The sequence below is a fragment of the Papilio machaon genome, chromosome 11, assembly GCF_912999745.1.
Source record: "Papilio machaon chromosome 11, ilPapMach1.1, whole genome shotgun sequence".
Taxonomy (NCBI): Eukaryota; Metazoa; Arthropoda; class Insecta; order Lepidoptera; family Papilionidae; genus Papilio; species Papilio machaon.
The window spans coordinates 2816817-2842108 of NC_059996.1; the positions used below are offsets into that span (position 1 = coordinate 2816817).

At 37.8% G+C, this 25292-nt stretch overlaps 1 protein-coding gene across 1 annotated transcript in view; it reads right to left on the reverse strand.

Annotated features, from left to right (window-relative positions):
• The window catches only part of LOC106714247 (E3 SUMO-protein ligase EGR2), a 30041-nt gene extending 6011 nt beyond the window's left edge, over positions 1-24030 (reverse strand). Inside the window, exon 1 of the mRNA XM_045679920.1 lies at positions 23546-24030. Within this exon, the coding sequence (XP_045535876.1) occupies positions 23546-23786 (241 nt within the window). The 5' untranslated portion in view covers positions 23787-24030. The remainder of the gene's footprint in view (positions 1-23545) is intronic.
• Positions 24031-25292: the final 1262 nt, after the last annotated feature.

The window sequence follows — 25292 nt, forward strand, 5'->3', positions numbered from 1 at the left end:
GTTACTACTTAATTTGATTGATCTCATCATTTTATATTTAAATAGTCAAAAGATAATCAATTTCTTCAAACACATATGTTTGTATTTATTGAAAGAACGAATGCTTTGAATTAAATGTTACTACGCAATATTATTTATTGCGTCCATTCCGACAGCCAGCTTGTTTACCAGCAGCGTCAACTCTCTTTGTTATGTTTATGTTTTGATTTTATTTTCAATGAAAACAAATGTTTTGGTTTTATTAACATTTAAATGAAATGCAGAGATATATTTACCGAATCTTGGATTTCGTTAGTTCACTAATAAACTGAACATGAATTGCAAAGGCAATCACTGAAAGCTCACTGAAGAAGCGTAAGGGCACGGGCACGGGCCGGGGCGACGGCGCTATCCGCGACATACTGCGCGACGGTACACTGCACGGGGCCACTGTAGCACGGCTCATCAACAATAGGCGAGCAGCGCACCTGATATGGGGGGCGGCTCCAATAGGCTGGGGAAGAAGGCCGGCAGGTCGGAAGTGGAGACGGGCGTGTTGAGGTCTGCAGGAGAACCGCCGGCGCCGGCGGGCAGCGCGGGCGCCGGCTTGAGCGCGCAGTCGAAGCCGAGCGCACCCATGTCCGCCAGCGACAACAGGTGCGGCCCGGACGGCGGCTCTGCATCCGTGCCCATGCCGTCCGGCACCACCTGCTCCTCGGCCCACGGGCCTAGCGGGATCACGAACAGCGCCAGTGTGAAGACGGCCGAACGTGCGGCCGGCGCGACGGGGACTGGCGCCGCGCGTGCCGCGCGCTCGTTTTATCAATGAAGCCGCGGTCCCATATTCGGTATCGGCGCGCGCAGACCGGCCAATCGCACGGCGGCTGCCCCCCTCGTGACGTCACCGCCCGACCCGCCCACCGCCCCCGCCGCCCTGCGCCACCCGCCACCCTCGCCTCCCGCGGGCCCGTTCGCCGCCGCACGCCCGTCTCGCCGCGAGCCTCCGCGCCAAGCGCTCGGACGCGGTTCGCTTTGCACTGCTCTGTGACGGCCAGGTGTTTCAGTTTGTTTGTTTTGAACGCCTTTACAGCTCCAATACTCTACTGAAGTTATTGTTTGGTGTAGCTAGCTGCTACGGTGTTATCACAGTGCCGCTTTTTATTTTTTATTTCTTTTCTGTTGTTTACTTAACTCAAAATTTTATGTAGACCTTAATTGTTATAAAATTATGAAACACAACATCCTATTATTACGTTGTTCTTATATTTAAACATACAACTGTAACCCTTAACCCAGAGGATTAATTATTTTATACAAATAAATAAAAAATAACAAATGATCTTTGTTTTGTATCTATTGAATCTTAGTTCCATCAGTAACTTAATAAAAATAAAGGATTTTTTTAGGAAACCACCTAACACGCTAATCGATAACTAATATGTACTAAAATAATTTTTTTTTTAATCGGTCATTTATGACGTCATAAGATGTGTTGGCAATATTTAACAAACAAATACAAAGACGTAGATCTATATTGACATTTGGAAGCAAATAAGTGCCTTAGTATGTCGGTACAGGCAGGTACAATTATTTTTTAAGGGCTATTTAATCTATCTTTCCAGCTAATATTATAAATGCGAACGTTTGGATGTAGGATGGATCGATGGATGGATGTTTGTTATTTTTAACAGTGGTAGATCCCTTAACAACGATATTTGTTGGGTGCACGAATGGGCCGAGTTGACCGGTGCAATATCACGACCATACAGAAGACAGGCGTCAAGTAGAACTAATACCGCGTTTCGTCTGATGAGTGTGAGTGATTTTAGTCCTCACCCTTTTCTTATAAGGAAATGATGGGGAGTGGAAGTTGGTTTTGGCGGACGCATAGAAAGGGGAAATATCCTTTTTCTGTGCTTCCCCTCCTTCGTTGATTAAAGGTAGGCAACGCTTCTGCAATTGTAGATGTCCATCTTCAGCGGTCGCTATTTCGGCGAATTCAGATGGCCGCTTACTCGTTTCCAGCTTTATAAATTTTTAAAGCGACCAATTATGTTGCTACGGATACTTTGATACCACAAGTGTTTAGTGCTTTACATTCATGCGAACCTGTTTTTTAAAATATTTTAACACTAATACCAAAGATTGCTAAAAGATCGTTTTGATGTTATCATTTTCATAAGATAAATACACCATTCAAGAGAGACTTTATCTACTTAATGCTGAATATGTGTTGTAAGATTTAAATTAAAAGTCGATTTTCTTTCATGATTTCGCAAATGATGCCTCAAAGATAGTTGACTGGATCAGGGGATAGGCATTTACAGTCACTATTAAACATGTCATAATGTCAGTATTGCTCAGCCACTGCCCAAAACTAAACGATTAGAAATCGACTCCAACTTTGATTCATAATTTGTTATGAGTTTTAATTATAACACCGAAGACTATAAGTAGAATCCGTTTATGCGGCGTACGTGATGCATACAAAAATAGTTTGGCAGATAACGAACTATTAAAATGAAGTGCGTCATGACAAAAGTGGGGGCGAAGTGCGATGAGGAAGGACGAGCGCAGGCGCCAGGACTCGAGCCGCGCGAGACACGCCGACGCCGGCGCCCGCGCCACGGGCCCACATGCAGCCGCTAACCCAATTATCGCATAACGGACACGATAAAGAAAAATAACAAACCCACGATTTCACCGACATCTAATTATAGCGCGCTATTTGCGTGTGCGAGGGCGCGGGCGGTGGCGGGTGCGCGGGCGCATAGCTCGGCCGCGGCGTCAGGGCTATTCCCGGCCGTCAGCTGACGAGCGCGTAAACACCACGCGGTCGATTGACGCGCAACTCGAACAATCGACTCTTCAGCAGGTGAATCACACCACCGAAACGTCCCAGCTGGGATCGCTCTAAAATTAACTTGACTACTTTTGGTTCGGAGTTCGGAGGCGGGGTTCTATTTCTGACCGTTACCTCAATCCGCGTTGTCTATTTGTAACGCACGGGTGTTTCATCTCGTCTACATTTTTATACGATATCACGAACGTCATTTGCTAAGCTTCTCGAGGAATCATTAATTTTATCGACTTGTACAAGTTATTTAGACGATTTATTTAGTGCGTAAACTTTTCAAATGGATGAGGCTACATGAGTTATTTCCGTAGCATATCGGTTAAAGAACCAAATTGTGTGTGCTTTGCTAACTATTCAAAATGTTTAATTTTTACTGCTTTGCTGTACCTTACCTTAGTGTGGATTACATTATAGTCAAAAATGAAGTTCGAGTATCTCGTCACATTTCAATAACGTACAAGTCAACGTCGAAAATACAATAATCGAGGGTATCGCATGCACGTAGAGTGTCAGAAATGTCATGTATTTGTAGTTATGGCGTGGCAGAGATACAACCTACAAGCCTGAAGTGTTTACTATTTGCTAAGAGTAGCGTCGCCACCGTACGGACGGCTTCCCACGGCCGAGAGACACTTATTGGTGGGTGGACGTCTCAGGCTGGGACTTTCGCACGCACCACAACTGAATTGACTGTTACTATTATCCACTGACATTTAATAGGTTTCACATCGTAATTTGATCTTGTCACCAATTGAAATTGTCAATATAATTTACAAGAGGTCGTTTCAATGACATTAACAGTGGCTATGTTTATAAAGAAAACATACACTCTGTTAAATATGTGATACACTAGCTATTGCCCGCGACTCCGTATGCGCGGAATAAAAAAATCGTAATAACTAGACTATGTGTTCGAGACTCTGATGTTTTACATCTGTGCCAAATTCCATCTAGATCCCTTGAGCTGTTCCAGAGATACCTTCAAGCAAACATCCATCCATCTAAACATTCGCATTTATAATATAAGAAGATTAGTAAGAAGTAAGACAAGATAGGTGGTAATTGAATGGCAGTTTGAATATAATTTACAGTAACATCTAGCAATTACCAACAACAAAGCTCGTCTAAACCTTTTCGTGTCCGCTTTTGGAGATCTAGACCGGCTGAAGCTGCGTAACGGTTTTAAATCTACTAGCACTCTGTGCGAGATTTCTACGGTGCCCCCTTTTTTTACCATGCCTTTGGGGGGGGGGGGGGGTTATAGGGTAATGTGACACTGTGTAATTCGCAGACCTGTAACACGCCTTACTATCTGGGCGGTCACCTAAAGCCGGAACCGAAGAAGTATTATCTCTGAGTTTGAGGATAATATTGGTTTTAATATATGTGTTTGAGGTGTTTCAGCTGTGAAAGCCTACTGTTAGTAAGTATGATATGGTAAGTATTTGATATGGTATAAAAGTGTAAACGTGTACTAACGCTAACGCATAGAAAGTGATAATTAAATAACTAGCGGCGGGTCGTTTGGCGAGGTGGCGAGGCTAGGGCAGCGCTAATAATACTCACATTGCAAATGCACTCCGAGGTGACGATGCTCTATTGATAAATATAGCTTTGATGAATGTACTTCAATAAATATCATCTCTCGAGTCATTAACGGTGAAATACGCGAGGATCATAACCCACATTTCATTGCCGCATGATTTACGACACAATAAGAACTGCGACCTAGAAATGTAATTAATCTATACAGGCCTACTTTGTTGATTCGTGTGGATCACTTTTAGATTCTATCTTCAGTCTATATTTTTAACTATATTCACTAAAGATAGGCGAGAAGTGGCAGCAAGTTCCGCGTTTTGTCCGATGGGTGGGCGTGTCGGAGGCCTAATTTTGATTCTATTTTCTCGTAAAGAAGAAAATTGTATCTGCGCTTTCCCTCCTCTGTCGAGTTTTTTGATAATGTAGGGTTGAATACGAGCGTGCGACTACCTGAATTCGCCGAAATCGCGTAACGACTGTTGCCCATAGACATCCGCAATTACAGATGCGTCGCCTACCTTTAATCGTCAAACTCACTTCCCCTTCCCATCATGGCCTTATAAGAAAATGGTGGGAAGGCAACGTGGACTAAGATTAGGCCTGTCTCCCCTGTGGTCGTGGTGTTTCACCGGTCGATCCGACCCATTCGTGCATTTCACAAATATTGTTGTTACGGGATCTAACACTTAAAAAAAGGTATCTACCACGATTAAAGATAGGCAACACATCTGCAAATGCGAATGCTATGGGCAGAGGTCGCTTCACTATTTTGGTGAATTTGCTTGGCCTTTGCTTGTTTGCCACCTTATAGGTCCTTACTGTAATAAATCAATTAATTTATCGCGGGATTTAATCAACTTATACATGGAAACATTAAATTCATGAATTTTGTTATTAAAAATATTTTCCACATAGATTGTACCTACAAGTTTAATGTAAAAATGATTGGAGTTTTCCTTTCTTATTTACAATTGTACCGATATTGTTGAAGCTGAAAACGATGCTTCGAATCCTGATGACCGATAACTCGCTGCTAAAAAGGCCTGTCGTGACGTGATTAGCGCGGCTCATCGGTCAAGCGTGCGACGTGACGCCGGCTGAGGCGCGTCATGGCGCTGTCACGCTTATAATTACACGGACACTCGAAAACTAATCTCGAAACACATACATCAGCTCATGACGTGGGTCGCGCTCGAAAAAGCTTGCAAATGTTTATCTTGCCACATTTAGAATGTATGTAATCGAAGCGGCGACGTAATCGCTCTTACGTAGTTGATGTATAGAACATTGCACGAACCGGCGCATGACCGGCGCTTGAGAGATAAATGGAGCAAACGAAAGGGAAATTTTTACCCAGTATCTATTTATTTTCCAAACTAAAAGTTTTGTCACTTTATTATTTTACTTTATTTACTTTATTATTTTTATATTTATATGATGAAAAATCCAAGTTTACTGATGTGACGAGTGATGATATCAACGGAAGCATTTTTGCTACTTTGGCTATATTAATAATGGCTAATATTTTGATGATTGTTTTCCGACAATACAGAAATTAAATCTATAAATAAAAAAGTGTCTATCGTTACAATATCTACTTAATTCTTAAGTACCTTTCTTGTATGAAGTAGCTATGTATTAAAGCCGCCAAAATTAAATATCGCCAAATGTGAAGTAAGTAGTGTTTTTCTAAAGTGTGTGTGTAGTTACATTTTTCGTCGCCTAACATCTGACAGAAATTTGTGAAATAGTACTCGTATCGAAGCAACAATATTTGTTTGTCGGTGTACTTTCGTCAAAATCATATCGTTGCACAAATCTCATATAATTTTCGTCGATACGGATACTTTCTTCCTAGTTTTTGTGCTAGGTCCACTGACGTTAAGTGATGCGTAAAATTAGCCGAGGGGGTGGTCAATTTATTCAATTTAAAAAAACACGAGTACGTATTTAAACAACAATCGTCCTGCTTACTTTACTTAAGAACGGTAATCGAGCGTAATTAATGACTGGCGGGAGTGAAACAGGGTGGTCAGTGGCGTGACGTGACGCGGTTATCTTCATCCCCACAACCCCCTACCCCAACCCCGTGGTAAGTATTCATGACGCACGTATGCCGCTCCTTCGAATACATTTCAGCTGTTATTTGCTTGTTGTCAACAATATATAAATTACACTTCAGTACACCCAAGTCAACATAATTCCATTTTCATAAAACTACTAAACATCATGTGTCATCTAATGTCAAGTTACCTGCTATTTTAATGTGCACAGGAACTGCAACGCAATTAAATTAAATAAGAAAATGGGAACGTAACCGATATTTTACAGACAAATAATTTTCACATCAAGCGATATGTTAAAAGCATATACGAGGTACTATGTTGATTCTTTATAACAACATTCTTAAATGAAGTGTACGTACAAAGAAGTGGTACGTAGAAGTTTGTAATACAATTGATATCACACCAAAGTCCGCTTCGATTAAAACAGCCAGTCAAAATTACCAAGTAGATAAACTCGCCAGAGGCCACAAACATTATTGAAGTTGTTATAGTTAGCAAAACAGGATTAGAGAGAGTGTTGTTTATTGTTACTGAAAAGATTTACTTATTAGAGCTGCGAAACGTTTTATCGAAAAGGTTAGAATTTAATGCATTACGTACATAAATAGTCAACGGTTGCGTCAATAAAGACAAGCACACTTTTATCGCTGGAGCTTATGAAGATAACTCGAAAGTGTGAACGTATTTGTGCTTGATTATCAATTGCTATGACGTCAAGTGACAAAAATTAGTTTTGCGGAAAAGTCCTATGCGGCTTGCGTCAACCGACACCTGTGGCTTTTAGCAAGCTGGCCTTGCGCGCGGCCACGGCCGGGGCCAGCGCGGATCGATGCTGATGACGTACGGCCTCATTCATAAACGGGGGTGTCGCCCCATCCCCCTCGCTGCCTCTGCCTCTACCTTCACCCTCTTAGCGCCTCACACCACGGCTTCGGTTTCCGTGAACCGGTGGGAAATTCATGAATGGCGCACACACCACCGCCGTCTGTTTACACTCTGCGGCCGCACACATGTATAACTCAAATGTCAAAGGCACATCGCTCGCTTGAATAACGTTTTGTGTGGAAACGAGTAAAGAAGAGATAATGCGGGCGGAAAAGATCAAGCAAATTCAGTAAATATTTAAATAGAGTTTTATTAATTTAAATTTCACTGTTCAGCAGCCAGAGCTGGAGAGCAAACTTTACTTTCCGTTTTCTCGTTTGTATGTTACAAGCATTATGCTTTATTGCGATTTCGGTAATAATAATAATAATAATAATCAATTTATTTGCCAGAATATGGTACAAATGGTGTTACATGATTAGACGAACAAACATATTCTGCCACGTATGGCATGCAAATATTATATTGAATGCAAATTTAACCTTATTATATAAAATCATATTGGTAGGATTATTTTAGTCATTAATTATTTATTTATTATTAGGTCAACATTTTGTAAATTGTCAGCTAGGAAGTGTTCAACATTATAATAGCATTTATCCAACAGCAAATTAAATAATTGATTTTTAAACCGTGTAAAAGGCAATTGTACAATATTTGAAGGTAAATTATTAAATATCATGATACACATACAATAAACATTTTCCTTAAATAATTGTAGCTTTATCTGAGGTAAACGCAGTCTATTTTTATGTCTACATCGGCTATATGTACTATCGCTAAATGTTTCAAAAAATTGAGGGTGTTTTTTCACAAAGATACATATTTCTAAGATGTATAGGCAGGGCAACGGTAAGATTTTATGTCTTTTAAAAAGTGGTTTGCAACTATCTAAGAAGTGAGTACCACATATTGCTCTGATACATTTTTTCTGAGCTTTGAAAACTTTATCTGCCTCTACTGAATTACCCCATATTATTATTCCGTATCTCAGAATTGATGATATGTAAGCGTGGTAGGCTATCAGTGCAGTGTTTATGTTAACTATTTGCTTTATCCTCTTTAGTACATAGACAAATCGATCTGTTTTATTGACAATTTTCGCTATATGTGGTTTCCAAGTGCAATGTTTGTCCACGGTTATACCCAAAAATACACAATCGCTAACACTTGAAAGTTGATTATTTTTGTAGTGAATGTTTAATTCGGTTGTGTGTGATTGCAGTGTTTGAAATTGTATAATATTAGTTTTATTCATATTTATTTTAAGATTATTTTGTTCTAACCAGTTAATAGCCTTATCTAAAGTACTAGTAATTTCTTTTTCTAAGTGTGCTTGGTTTTCACATTTTATTATTAATGTAGTGTCATCAGCAAAAAGTATACAATCTTTGTTAACTGCATCAGGGAGGTCATTGATGTATATGAGGAAAAGAAGCGGAGCTAATATACTTCCCTGAGGTGTGCCACAATTGTTTTGTCTAAAATTGGATCTGAAAATTTTTTGTTCGCATTGATTAGTTTTTGTTATTTCTACACATTGTTGTCTATTCTCTAAATAGCTTTTTATCCATTCATTAGCTTTCCCGCGTATACCGTAAGAGGAAAGCTTTAGTAGAAGAGTTTTATGGCATACAAAATCGAAAGCTTTCGTCATGTCTAGGAATATACTACAGACTTTAGTTCTATGATTAAGACTCTCAGTTATCTGTTTAATCAGTGAAAAACATGCTAAAGTAGTGGAGCTATTTTTCCTAAATCCAAATTGTTCCTGTTTAAGTAAGCTACATGACGTCATGAAGTGTTCCACCTTATAATACATAACCTTTTCAAAGATCTTCGACAATATAGGTATTAATGTTATCGGGCGATAGTTGCCCATTTCAGTTCTTTTTCCTTTTTTATACAGAGGCTTGACAATTGACTTTTTTAATCGTTCTGGGAAAGTACCTTCCGTTAAAGATAAATTTATTATATGGGCTAGGGGGTTAGCGAGACTAGTTGCGCATTTTTTAAGTACTTTAGTGCTTATGTCATCATAGCCTGTAGAGTTGGTATTTTTTTGGTTGGTTGGTTGGTTTTCTTTGGCAGTGTACTACAGGCTTAAGAATGCCAGTGTCAGTGTCGAATGATACTTGAACATGTGGTTTCTATACTAAACTAAACGATGATACAAATAGGCGAGCACAAAGGAGCAAAACAAAATGATTATTGATGTAACCAACACCGCAGGGTGGCCAATAATTCGTTAAGCAAAGGATAAAGTGTCGTATTTAAGAATCAAAAATGAGTACCGCGTGTAAACCAAATATGTAGTACACAATATCAAAATAAAATTATCAACAAGAAGGAAGAGATTTTTTTAAATTGTCCAACAATTAAATTCTTCCAAAACTTCAGTGTTAATGTTTATCCATATTTACTAATCATGTTTCTGGTAATACACAGTGTTGTTTTTTTACAATTTACAGTGTAGTTTTATGAATCTATATTTACTAGTTTGTAAAACGCGTTGTTAGGGCGATTATTATATTTATAAAATCACTTCACGCAGGTGTAATTTTAGAATACTGCGATGGGAATATCCGGAAGATAATAAAACCTTGGTGAATGGGATGCGCAGGCGCAGGCGCAAGCGCGGGTATGGCGCGGGCCGCGTGGGCGCGCCGCGATTTGACACGCGCCTGCGACACTTGCATTTGCAATCAGCGATTGAAACCATTGACTCGACTATTACATATATCTATACTTATTTCGAATACACAAATATAATTTTGCATTGAAATTACATATATATGACATTAAAAAAAGTGATTCTAATGAATTCAATAATGTTTCTTCATAATGACTTTTACTCATTGGAAGATTTTAATCTACGCAAATTTAAAAAATAATAATCAACTCTACATCGTTCATATTTTATAGAAATATGTAGAAATATCTGTATAGAGTCTTTTTCATTTGAAAACCTAGCCTGTGATTCCGAAAGATTAATTTCCATTTTAATAATTATTGACACAGCGGCTCCATGGCCGGCGGAGTGCGGGTAGCGCAGTAATGCAATCAGCGAGGCGCACGCGCACGCGCACGAGCACGCGCCTCTTATTTACGGCGGATTACGCTCGCAATCAAGTCCCGCTCGTGGAAAAATAAGCACTAGAGTAGCACACGTCGCGTGTAATACATACAAGATAACGCGCCATTATGTCTTAAACATCACATTCGTAAGTCCGCCATTCGATACGGTGTCACGGTACCGATTTATGTTTGTTTTAACGAGCTGGTTATGTTTCTTGATTTTGTACTTTATGTTATTGTACCAAACGTTATGGTCAATTAATGAAAATTGTATGGTTTCTTTGTAAAAATTATATTTATACAATACTTTGTTATTTTTCTTAATGAGTATAATAGATTCAAAAGTACAGTCAGCAGCAATGGCAACGGCTCTATGAGTTTGCTCGACTTTGATGAGATCCAAGATCTGGTCTAAAATATTTTTTGCGCTTCGTTTGATGAAGAATTAATTCCAGAACTGTCAGAATAAAATTTGGGAGTCGAAATCGATGATATTTATATGAAAGTGAACAACGCATTTGTCTAACACTTGTTGTAGATGCTGTGGCCAACGGTAGTTATATAAACTAGGTTAAAGCAGGTTTCCATCTTTTCTAAAGCGTCTTAAGCATATCTTGTGTTACTATAATTATACACAATTGGCATACACACAAAGTCGCAGTAAGGTTTAAGTCTACGTTGACTTATTTACACGAATGCAAATCTCATATCGTAGAGTTATTGTCTTCTTCTAGGAATAAATGTAAGGTCTCATTCAGGTCAGGTCTAAGTCCCATATAGAGACTGTTTCAAATAGTTTGCGTACGGCCAGCAGCATTTTTTTATTTTTCGGAGACTGCGAGCTGCTTGACTGGAGACTGCGATCCGTAAATGGCGAACTAACTGTTGATCGCCCAAAGTCAATCGACCTTGAACCGTGTATGGAGACCCTAAGTAAGCATTTCACCCTGGCATAGCGACGGCATCGATCGGACGTGCGGGCGCGTGCCGGCTCGGCGCGCCACTGCCGCCGGTCGATGCTTCGTCCTTGAACCTGCGCTCGCCGCGCGTGCGCCTCCCTGCACATCATATTTTGGCCATGGCCACGAAAACCCTTCCTCCCCATTCCCCGACACCAAGCTCCCTCACCCACAATCTCCCTCAACCTCCCCCTCTAACTTCCATTCATCGTTCGGCATCCGTAGACCGCAACCGCCTAAAGTTTACCGTCAACTTTGCCCTTTACCTATCGATCACGACCTTTGGCCTCAAACTTTTTGATTGAACGATGACTTTCATTAAAATTTTATAAAAAGTTCAAGGTTTAATGATTTCGAGAACTTTGGATACGTTTTCAGCTGATCTTTTCTCACCGGAACATATAATTTTTTTATAGGGGAAGAGGACAAACGAACAACGGACCGCCTGAAATTAAATTAATTCCCACTATACACCTGATTATATATTACATAACTAAACTTTTTTGATCGGAAAGGAACGCCACCTTTCATCAAACTTGTTAACTTATTATGACAATAGATTGTAGAGTTCTGCATTAAGAATTAATAAGTAACACCTTAAATTTCAGTATTAAAATTTTTTGATATGAGAAAGATATACAATTTATAATCATAGAAAGTATCCCCTTGTAAATATTATAAAGAGTGTTTCATTTTAACCCTCGACTTTGACCATGACAATTTGGAAGTAAAAACTTGTTTCGTCTATTGTTTTAATGTTGTCATGAAGGCTGGTACACACTGTAGGTCGACATTGACAGGCTGGTCGAGCGCTCGGCTACGTATGAATGAACCCGCTGTGGGCGGCGCAAGCGTGCTCCATTCATTCATTCATTAGCTCAGAGGCCATTGCTCATGAATAATATCATAAGGAAACTATACCAGTAATTATATAGTAAACCCGATTGGGACATGAGTTTATATTAACATACAACGCAGTGATTTTTTAATGTTTACTTTGGTTAATAATCAAAAAGCTTTATAGTTACATGTCACCATTTCAGCGGGTGCATGTTCAACTTTTACCAAGTAAGAATTCATTTTAAATCTTTTGTCCAATCGTAATTTAAGGAACAACAGTTTATTTACAATCTTTATTTCATACATTTTTATTTACATATATGTTTCAAGAACAAGAACATAACAACTATGGAATATTTTTCACTATTATATTTCAGTCAAACGATTTCAATAATAAGGGTTAACAAACTAAGCAAATGTTAGAAAATACAATCAAACTTAACAAACGTAGTTTTCAGTGAAAATATTCCAAGTTAAAGGAACTTAAATTTTGAATGAACTACATAACTAGTGCGCGTGTCCGGAGTACGGACGAGATGTAATGTACGATTCAGTAAAAGGCACAGCGAAGCGTAGGAGTCAAGGTAAGGTCTGCAGGTTTTACGGATTAGAAGCATTGCCGCCAACACACAGTGGTTGCCATCTGCCGAATGCTGTTGCGAGCCGTGCCACGCTTGACTCATGTGAGACTTGCATTAGCTCGGTGTGCAAAACTAAACTGGATGTTTCTTCAAAAACGTATTAGGAAATATCACCCACGTAAAGTTGTTTTCATCATTATCTTTCAAAATAATCTCAAGTCAAATTCTTTATATTTTCAGGTTACCTTTATTACAACATTTTGTTGGTGAAGCGAAGCTGAAATGAAGCTTTTCTCTCAAAATCAATAATTCTATTAGCGTGTAAACTAGTATGTATAGTGTCAAATTGGTTGCGTACTGTAAGGATGCTATGCAGTTGTTTTTAAATAAATAAAAAAAAAAAAACATTTTTTCTCTCAACTTTATATATAGGTACCCAATGATACTATGAATAAATTTTCAATATTATAGAAGAATATCTAACACTATTTTCGAATGCTTGATTTAATATGGGGCAACGTCTCAGAAGCTTAATTACACCACTAAGTTCCTATAGAACAATCGATGATCTATTCCGGCTTGCCGTGACTGCCTTATAACCTTCCGCCTACAGTATACCATTGACAACCACCTACACAATACAACCGTTCTTTTTGAGCCAATTTAAAATTGTCTAATCGCCACAGTTAAAGCCTTTAAAAATTACTACTTTTTTTAAAACGTTATTACTTAAAATAAAATTGTTAATACTTGTTATTAAACTTATTTTAATTAGATAATAAATTATTTTATGGGACAATGTTTTCTTTGAATATATTTATGACATGTGATATAATATACCAATAAATAATAACTGTTAACAAACCATTCAAAGACCAAGCGTGTGCATAATTCTATTTCCTATTAACAGAAGAATATATTGTTTTTCGTTTGAGTATGTCCATTGTGATCCTCTGAAGTGCATGACAGTTATTTATTTAAAAATTACGATGTGACACGATTTCTATTTTCAAATATTTTAGTCGGGTTTATTGTGTTTTTTAAATTTATCTTTCGTAGTTAGATGTGTGTATACATAAAATACAATTATATTCGATTAATACATTCGTACAAATTTATTTACTTTTCCTATTAACAATAAAAAAATATTCCTCGATGTTATTTTGGTACTTATTTTTTATTAATTCATGAATGGTTATAGATACATTTTCCTCGTTTTCTGTTACGTAAATAGCTCAAGATGTTTCTAATAAATTGAAGCGTAATATAATTTAGTAATCGTATTTTTATTTCTTATGGATGGTCGATAAAAATAATTAGGCTTACAACAAAAATGAAATCGTTGAGCAAACTCGACCTTATATTCTGCTTTAGTTCTGGTTCGCTTTCGCGGTAATGTGTTAATATAATGTCGTAGTCTATACATATGTCGCATCTTTGATTTTTAAAAGCAAAACATTTTGTCCAATATCAGATTACACATTGATCCATGCTGAAATCATTAGTTCACAGGTTTATTCATTGTTTATAATGAAAAAAAAATGATTTTATGTAGGGGATAATGACAGGTTTGTATTATATGTATCCAACTGCGCTAGTTTGGCGAAGCCATAAAAGGCTTCAAGTCTGTATCTCGGAACAGAACAACTATTAAATCCAATGTTTATAACTCTAATTTATACATTAGTTGTTTATTCATCGTTTTCCGAGGACTAAGTATAACTAAATAATTGTTGAAGTTCATATTTGGAGTTAGACGAGGGATTATATTGAATCATTATAAATTTGTCAGTTATTTCTAAGAATTGTCTCGAAACTCGTAATAATCAAGCGACGAAGAGTAATAGCATTAAGGGTTTTCGAAATGAATTAAGTAATAAAAAGACAGTGTGCGTCAGAAAGCAAATAGAAATTTATGGACCTGGTAATTGTTTAAATGAACTATTTCTATCACATAATTCTAAATTTTAAAACACTTAGTAGCATCTGCGTGATTTATATAATATATAAATTCTTGTTGTTTTGCATTTACCAACCTATTAAAAAAATATTACCGTATCGTAATTAGGCACCCTGAGAAAACACCTAATATAGTTTTACTGGTGCTAAACAGTATTTTTTTTAATAATTCCTTGTTTCTATATCTTTATCAGGACTTAAGATCAGCTATTTTCTAATAAAACAAGCACAGAATATGCTACCTTTTTTGGTTTTTTGTGTTACCATAAATAGAATTTAGTACAAAATTGTTTTTTATTTTTTAAATACAATTTATGTTTCAAACACGCGAGTTAGCAGTTAGTCTATTCTAGAGGATTGCGAATCAGTCGTGCGAGCGAGCATGCGGTCGCGCAGGCACGCGCACGCGCAGACAGACTTGCAGACGGGCGCGCAGTCCACACTAATTAGATAAACGAGCGGTGTGCTGCGAGGTCCCGACCGCAATTACTGCTGCTCTGCAACCCATAAATAATGAGCGATATAGGACACCACTCGTCCGAGAACCCGTGACTCACACCACTAACTCGGTCACCAAACCTTGGGCTTGGATGTGATTACTTTTCGCTGCACATTTACAATTATAATTATTTGGTTTCTTGTAGAATCATATTCAGTTCTATGACTTAAATTTTTATACCATTATCGGCTGATGTTTAAGCTTTAGTTGCTCATAGCTCACTTCGTAAGTTAGTATAGTAAGACTTGAAAGAGAAAAAAAGATTTACATCTAGACGTGTGGCTCTCACACTTAAAAGGGTCACTCTGAAACAAAAAAAGCCATAAAGTTTAAAATTGAAAATATAACAGACTTTCTTGTTTTTGTTGACCTAGTAAAATATTTAAGATATTATTACACAACGCTGTCATCCACTAATCCAGCCAAAAATGTGTCAGAATTTGCTATCGTGGTGCCACCTGGCAGTCATATAACACGAGCCGGACAGTTATCATGTTCGAATTGAAATATTTATTTTAATGTGCACTATCCAAAACTCTATTTGAAACACTAAATTGTTATAGCTATATAAATAATGTTAATCTTACTAATATTATAAATGCCAATGTTTGGATGGATGGATGAATGGATGTTTGTTTCAAGGTATCTCCGGAACAGCTGAATCGATCTCGCTGAAATTTGACATAGATGTAGAACATAGTTTGGAAAAACACATAGGCTACTAATTAAGTTATTTTTTAAATTCCGTGCGGACGGCGTCCCAGGCGACAGATAGTTTCATTTAAAAACGTCACTGGTTATTCAATTAAATGGAGATTTAAAATTGGAATTGATTGATGCAGGCAATATGGCAAACGTTACGTGGCATCACGATACTTTATATTACATATACTTAATGTTAGTTTCGACTAGTTAGTTATCAAATGTAGTAATAAACATTGCTGTCTCTGTTTTGTCAAAGATAACGAAAGGGGCGACAATATGTTTTATTACAAGTGTGTCACTGAAGTGTAGTTATAGGATTACTCAAAACTCCTGTTGGCTATAGTTACCTATATTTATGAAAGGGTTTATTTTACAGTTCAGGGCGTCAGTATTTTCACAATTTTGATATAAAAAAAAGTTATTCCATGGATACATTATTTAAATCAAGGCATAATATTCATAGAATAAAAAAAAAACAACGATTTAAAATTTTTATACGATAAAATAGAGATTGTGGAGTAATAGGGGATTTAACATAAATTTAAAATCGGTAATATCATCAAACGGCCACATACTGCGATGGCCGTTGAAGTGTTTTATGGTCGTTTACTGAATAAAAGATTGATGATCCGCCGTCTGACACGGTATAGCACACTTTGTAGGGCACAATACCTCACTAGACAAGGTTATTGCAAATGGAACGTCGCAGCTTATAGTTTCGATGAGGCAACTAATTTTGTTCAATATTCATCACAGCGGTCAGGGTCTTGCACTTGTCAGTCAATTGGAGGATCCGCTTTTTTCTATTATGCTGCTTATTACATTAGCGGTAGAGATCGTGATGAGTCAAAAGCGAGGGCACGCGACCGAGACGCTTGGGATAATTAGTGTTAATGCAGTAATGAACGCTCCGGGACGTGATATTGTCTCGCTGTTTATAGTCAAGAGGTTGACAGTGAAGTGTAACATTATTTTATGGCATGTTTTAATGAACCATAGCGTGTTTTGATTATTTACTCGTACGTCATTCAATTGTCGTTCAGACTTTTAAGAGATTCAATTTACAACTAACATTTGATGTCAAAGAATGGCTAGAAATTACGAAACAAACATTGTGTAGTTAATTATATATTTTTCTTAGTTTATTAATTTTTCCGAAGACAGTGGTTGTTGAATGAATAAACAGTGACTCAAGGAGTGAAAATACTTATAGGTTAAATATTATGCACAAGAGCAAAGACGCAAATGTTAAATTATGCAAAAGAAAAGCTATTATATTAATTGTGGAAGCGTTACTGAAACGCACGGGCGTGACGCGTGCAACACTTTAGAAAAATAGGGCGATTGCACAAAGACTAAAACGAGAGGGACATTGGCGGCGCTCCAGCTTCACAACAGATACTATTCAATTTGTCGTCTTCTCGTAAATCTTGAAAAATTGTCTGTCTAAGATTAAGAGTAAAATGTTCATCGACTTTCAGTGTAGAATCGTTTTAACAATCTAACTAACAAGTCCCCCTTCGCAGCTTAATCTGTGTCTTCTAATGTCATGGCATAAAAAGTCTCTCAATACACGACTGACACCTCACACTTTATTTCGTTTTCTTTATTCTTATATTAGGTAATGTCTTGGAAAATTAAAACAACATGTTGTGTACTTCATAAAAGGTTTATTAATCCAAAATCGGTCATTTTTTTTCGAACTTATAAACGTAAAATGATAGACTGTGTTGTGATCCTAGCTAAGTGTTTGTTCCGCTGTTGGTCACGTATTCACAAACATTGTCGCACTCTGTGGAATTCTAGCAGAGATTATCATCAAATCAACTCGCATTGTCCGCCGTTCCTTCAACCTAATTGTGCCAAGCTCATACAGATTTTACATTACGGCTATTTATTGTAATAGGACTTGAATTCTAAAAATACATTTGGAGTATACATTTTTTTGGCGTCATTGAAAAAACTGAAATAAAAACAAGGTTTTGTTGGTGTTTAGACAGTGGAAATCCACGGTTACACCAACAAAATTCGTGTCGCGATAACGTCCCGCCGCGCCTGCCGACATAAACGTGTTATTATACTCAGTTGTTACCAGAAGCTGTCTGACACTACGTTACCTGAATTTAACATGAGTGATCTTTACGAAAGCTTATATGCCATAATAAACGTAATTCTACTTGCGTACAAGGATGTTTTCAAATGTCTCATTATTCATACGCAGTAATGGCAAAAAGTGCTGCAATCAGAATTTTTAAAATGTACAATAATACAGATTTAGTATAAGTAATAAATATATAATAAAGTAATCTCTTTAGATAGTATTTGCATTGTCGGATTAAGTTGGACAAACATAGTTTGCAGCAGTAACATCTGTTGCATTATTAGGCTAACTCGACCGATGAAATACCATGGTAAAGACTAGTGCAGTTGTATACCTCTGCATTTCGTCTGAGAAATAACATGTTAGATGCTCAATTAAATTAAAATCTCCGGGAGAGTATATGATTATGAGGAATGGAAATATGGTGTATAAATGACATGATCTTTTAAAATGAAAAATTACGTACCCACATGTAAATCATCGCTGTAATGATCATAAATGTAATGTTAAGCGATTCTTATTTAATTTTGACAATTATGTCTGCCAGAATTTCAAGCAGGGTTGTGTATTGTTGACGTTTAAACAAAGTCATTTGATGTGCATGCTTGCTCGATTTCTAAAAAGAATATTGAGTTGGAAACAACAGTATGCTAATTGTACAGAGGGGTACAAGCTAGTGTAAAGCTTTGTAGATGTGAAGATTTAGTCTGTTTAAGGATATAGTTTTAGTACGATACTAATTACGGTGACCGAGAGCGAAGTTTTATGGCGCAGTCAATCGGTCGTATCGCGGCCGTGAGTCAGTGGCACTCGATGCGGTGTAATTGCGGCCCGTGTGTTCGTATCGGGTGAGACAATGACGCCGGACGACCGAACTCAGATCGTATCGTTCTGTTACATGCGTTTAAGTAATTGCGGGAACGGGCATTGTTAACCGGTCGACGCAAATTGAGCATTAGCGATAATTTATTGACTTTAAAATTAAGTCGCATTGTAGTTGGGACTATTTGAATATGTTTAGCGTGCGCCCCGACGGACGACGATGGTCGCTAATGATAGCAATTGTTCTCCATCATTGGTCGCAGGTGCGCCGCCAGCGCGGGAACTTACTTCCCGGCACAATAGACACTCGAATTGATTTCAACTGTCGCACATAAAGGTACTTAATTCATATACAAGTATAAGTAGCCAAAACAACACACATCTGATATGTAAACTTCGGCATATATATTAAGTTAGAGTCTCCGGTTGGGAAGTTGTGCTCTCAGTGTCATTACTACGAATTATTTTTGTAGCACTTAAATCCGCAATTATAAGTAGGCTCTATCTACAGAACTTGTATTTTAGTGCTTAAGTTACTTCATCATACGCAACTTTAAATAAATACATGGATAAAGGCATCCGGCGATTAAGTCGCGGTCGCGAGTGATCTTCGAGATGCAAATCGGCGGCAACATGGCTGGCATTTGTCTGGTAAGGACTAGATTGCCGATTTATGTGTGGCGACGTGAGTCGGCGCGGCCCGGCTCAAAAGCACGTGCGTGGCCCCTGCCCGCGGTCATACAAAGACTTGGCTATCGCATATCTGGGAACGGCGAGGTGTAACGGCCTCTAGTGTGGGCACCTCTGACAAGCCGACCTCTTCATCTGACGCGCCGGGCGTGGGATGCACCTTTTTTGACAGTATCTGCATGGATTACCAGGAGCACAGATATATTAGATATCTTTTTCAGACAATTTAGGTGCCATTTATAGGTGCTTGGTTTCAATTCAAACCTTTTATGTCCCTTTCGAAACTCTTCATGAGCTCTTGTTTTATTGTAGTAATTTTATCTATATGTTTGTATTCAAACATAGTACCTATGTCTAAAAAGAGTTGCCTCAATTATTCATCTATTACTAACTATTTGTTAATCCAACGGGTTCAGTTTTTCTGCAACACAATTCACGTTTCGTGCACACTCTATTTTAAATTTAAATACAAATAATAACTAGTTTTTAGTAATTTTTCAAAAATAATAATCTAATATATAAAATTCTCGTGTCACAGTTTTCGTTGCCATACTCCTCCGAAACGGCTTGACCGATTTTGATGAAATTTTTTGTGCTTATCCGATATCTATGAGAATCGGCCAACATCTATTTTTCATACCTCTATTAAATTTTTTTTAACTGCGCGCGGACGGAGTCGCGGGCGACAGCTAGTAACTATATATACTACTAATTATTTATAAATCTATAAATATTATCTTTCATAATGCATTATCAGTTTTGCTTGTTTTAGAAGCACTGGTACATTCGCCATCTTTGATAAGCTTAGCGAGCAGATTTTTTCGTACTTTTATGAGAAGACCGAAGTAGCTCCCACCATTCGCTTTCAGTGGATGTTATTATTTTTCATAGAATTGAAATATTACCAACGCCTTTGGTCTGATAACGTCCAATCAGAGACGAAGGAGTGCACCCTAGTCCCACCTCTTTTTAAATCTTATAGATCAAATTATTATTATTATTATTAGACGTAGGCAAAATTCTCGTGAATTTATCTACACCCAGATATACTTGTATATATGTATTGTTGAATATTAACTATCTATTTATCTAAATAAAAATCTCCCATATTTGCGTTAACTACTGGATAGTTTTGACGAAATTATGGTATATTGTTCTTATCATTCGAGTACAACGTTAAAAATTTTAACAAGAAAGGGAAACCGAATTCATAACAAAACATTCTAAAAGAAACTAATGAACATTTCCTTGCTTATTGTATGTAGCAATATCTTTGTTTCGTATTATAAGTTCTTTTTTCCTTATTCTACATTGTATAAGATTTTTTTATATTTTATTTTATTCGTTGCAACAAATATTAATAGGATTGGGATTGTTACACAATATATTTATTTATTCAGCTATTAATATAAATTATGAAAAACAATTTTTTATTAATTAAGATTTGATCACTGTCAGCTGTATATAGGCAGCGTTTATTTACAGGACCACACATCAGGTGATCCGCTTGCTCGTTTGCCACCGTATTACAAAACAATAATAACGAAAAGACATATCAGATTGTTTTTGCACAATGTTTGTAGTTTGTCCGGAGGACAAGATAACATATTGTTGGTAACACTCAGTCGATTAGCAGCATCCGTCCCAGATAACATTATACGAACGCTGATCCTAATTATTACGAAGGGAACTGACGCTGCGGACATACTATTAGTGTAGTACATCTGTGGAATGCTGAGGATGAGACTGCGGCATATTTTTCTATTTAATGCTATGTTCAATGACCACTTTGCATATCTAATTGCATTTAAGAGATTATAAAGAGCATTAATGGGAGATATTGATATAAAGTAGTCGTAAATTGGAATATTGTCACTTTAACAGATGTTCGAATGCTGCGTTGTGCAACACTTCGTACTGTCCATGTGTTTATTGTTTTTTTCTTAATACATAATTATGTTAAGAATTTATTTGGTACTCATGCGTGGCATTTTATTTCAACTGTAAGAGTATTTGCATGTTTATGATAAGCTAGCTTAAGTTGCTTATCGTCTTTAGAGTAAATAGTTCTGGATCAATCTGTTTACAACGCATTTAGTTCTGCTAAGGTTTTGTTGTTGATTTTGCTAATATTGTAGTTATATTATGCACAACAATAGTAGTCCAATGTGCTATGTTTTTTTTTATATGATTATCCACATCATCATCATCAGCCTGTATCAGTGCACTATACGTAAAAGTGCTCGAATAATTGAATATTTAATTTTATATGTATTTAATGTATAATTTATTAATATTTTTTTATCATTTTAGCTAAGGACCCACGACCAGACTATCGTTTATTTACCTACTTCTTACATTATTTATTTTCTAAATATCAGAGAGAGCTTATTAAAAATTGATAAATGAACTATAATAACCAATCCAGCGACATAACTCGACGTGTCAAACTTTACAACTGAGTCGCTACCAATCGTTCATCTATTGATATATTGTCCGGTCTATAGTTATATGTTAAATGCTTTTATTCTCGGTGTATACAGCATACATACGTCATACGAAATAATTGTTATCACTTTTAAAATCGTTACAATTAATTAGATAAAAAAAAGTTTCGAATTTTTTTAATGACACTCGAATTTTTATAGATAAACTTTTGATACACCGACGTAAAAAATCGATAGTTACTTTTTCTGGAAAGGTCAATTGCGAAATGCGCAATTACAGTTTGGTAAATCTATTTATACATATTTTAAATGTCTGTTCGAAAAAGAGAGATGCATGTTAATATCAGACAATACAAATCGTTCTCGATATCAACCATTTTGTTATTGGTTTAATTCAGTGGCACAGCGTTTGCATGCGGCAGGCCATACTGGATTGTTAATGGCAGAGAACGGAATCACTGCTTCTGATCTTGCAACTGTAGGCGCACGGTCTTAGGAACTCGTTCCCAGAATATTATCAATTAATCAACAACAAGTGCTCTAGCGTAGCGGCCAGTTTAATGATGCTAATATAACAATGAATACGGCTTTCGGATGTACGCACTTAAACTGGCTCACTCTGAGTATGAGAAAACTGTACTAAAGAGCTCTTAAGTAACATGTTAAATAGAGCAAAAAACTGTTAAATTGTCATCAAACTTAACTTGGAATTAGACTTAACATATATCATCTGGTCCGCAACTGGGCCGACTCGACATGAGAAACAAATGTACCTCAATGAATATTACAAGTGGACGACGTTATTGACTCCGTGTATCTCTACTTTCGTGTTAGTATCATAGCTGCAGGTTATTGTTCATTGTAGATTTTGTGGTAGTAACTTCAGGTTAACGTTAAGAGAGCGGAGAAGTAAAACAATAATTTTCCTATTTTTTTTAAGGTTTAATGTTTCTCAATATCTGCACCTAAATAGGTAATAGGTTATCGGTCTTATTAATCCAGTTCGCATAAGCAAAGATTACAAGAATATTGTCATCTGTCATTACTACACCATGCGAATTGAAAGTTTAATAAGCGCCTCTAAACCCTGCTTATAGAAGTGAAAATTGAATGTATAGAGGTAGTATTTGTTCTTGACCACTCTACGATGTTTGTGGCAATCTTTATCTTCGCAAAATGATTTTTTTTAATGAAATTAAAAAGGAAAGACACAAATATAATATGTTTTATTTAAGAAAAAATAAGTACCTATTAAGCTTATAATAGTATGGAGTTTCAAATGGGTAAAGATATCATTATGCAATGCATTATTTGTTGCTACAAATACTTATAATTTATGTTGAAGAGTTCACCAAAAATATACAGCATTGTGGCTAATTTTTTCTTTTAAATTTGTCTTTTTCTTTCTTCGATGTTTATTTACTGCTTAAAATATTTGTTTATTTTTATTTCGTATGTACTTCACGGTGTATAACAGCAGCAAAACTAAGACTTACATTTGATTAGACACGTGACTAAAGGAGTCGCAACCTTACCCTGTGTGGCCGGTGTGAAGTAGAGCGCGAAGAGGTCGTCGACGGAGGTAGAGGCGGTAGAGGCGGTGTCGGCGGAGGGGGGCGCGGGCTGCGCGAGCGGCGGTGCCGGACCCGCGTACTGCAGCCCGCTCGGGCCCGCCTCCACGACCAGCTGCATCTGCGATATGTCCACGAACTCGTCGCCGTCGCCGTGGCCGAGGTCCTCGTCCTCCGGCCGACGCATCGCAATCACCGAGAGCATCGCACGCTCTCATCCCCGCGCCGACCACGACACACACACCCGCGCACTGCAAGCACAGATTTGCGACCAGCCACTCTTGCGCCGAGCCGCCGATATGCACGACACGATCCACGAGTATAGAGACTACCTATCGACTAATCGACACGATCACAGCCCGCGTGGTTAACTAAAGCTTAGAACCACGGCGGTTCCGAGCGTCTACTGACAAATGAACACGGGTTTCGCGAACGAGAGTCGCGCGCCGAGCGCCACATCCTCGACTGGTGCGCGCGAGGCGGCGAGACGCGAGGGCGTGCGACGCGCCCCCGTGCGGCGTGCGGCGTGCGGTGAGCGAGGAGCGCGCGCCCTGTCAATGGATGCCAGCCACCCGCTCGAGGTCGGCGTTCATTCACGACGGACGCGTTAATGGCGCGCGGGCCGGACGCCCTCGCTAAGCCGGCGTCGCCCACGTGCGCGGGAAAATGGCGCGGCGTCGCGACGACGAAGGAAGGTGCCAAAAGCTCAGGTCGCACGGGCGTAGCGGCGCGCAGCATGGCGCGGGCGAGGAGGCTCGGCCGCTCAGTAGCCTGCCGACCGCTTTCTCCTCGCTGAATCACGCTCCGCTTTTACTCTGGCCGGCAGGGACCGTTTTGGCGATGCCACAATTAGCCGCACGCCACGCGCTCCCGTGACGTTGGCGCTCGAGATAGTTACCGAGTTACGTACATCGGATAAATCATTCGCTCACACTAAAAATAACCACCTGGTCATGAGGAAACGTAATAAGTGAGCTAGAGAGGAACTAATAATATATAGGCAGATTAAGATTTAAAAAAATATTTAACGATTTGGTTGTTACGAGTTCTTCCTCTCAATATTTACATATTTATAATACAAAAAAGAATCATATTTAATAAACTTACAAATTTAGAGAGTATGATTACAAGGATAAAATACACAGCTTAACAAAAATAAAGGTAAAAGTTTAGTCGGTAACCCGCGTTGCCATGCCAACCAACCATCTGTTGATCTCCGTTCTTACAATGTAAAGGTCAAAGTTCACGATTAAATTGTGCTCCAAGGAAAATATTCGGTTGTATTACTTATCCTTTTTAGTTCAATAAATACTGCAACACGTAATATTTTTTCAACTATGCAAATGTGCTTTCTTAGAATTTTTAATTTTCATCAAACATGTTTCCAATTTAGTGTTCTCACTGAAATACTAAATATTTAGAAATTATCTATTTTTATTTGACTTCGTTTTAATTTCTATTTATGCGAGATTTCGGTAAAATATTATCTTCCGAGAATAAGAATGGTTATAGGAATAGAAGTAGTGATTCCTTAAATTTTTTGTAAGTATATTCGAATATACATAAATAGATAAAAATACCTTCTTATAACTATGAGGGGTAATTTCTAAAAGCGCATTGTCTGCAACACGATAATTTGTCATGAATAAATAAGTATTAAAATAAATGTAACAGGCTAAATGAAAATCAAAAACTTAGGTAGGTGTAAATT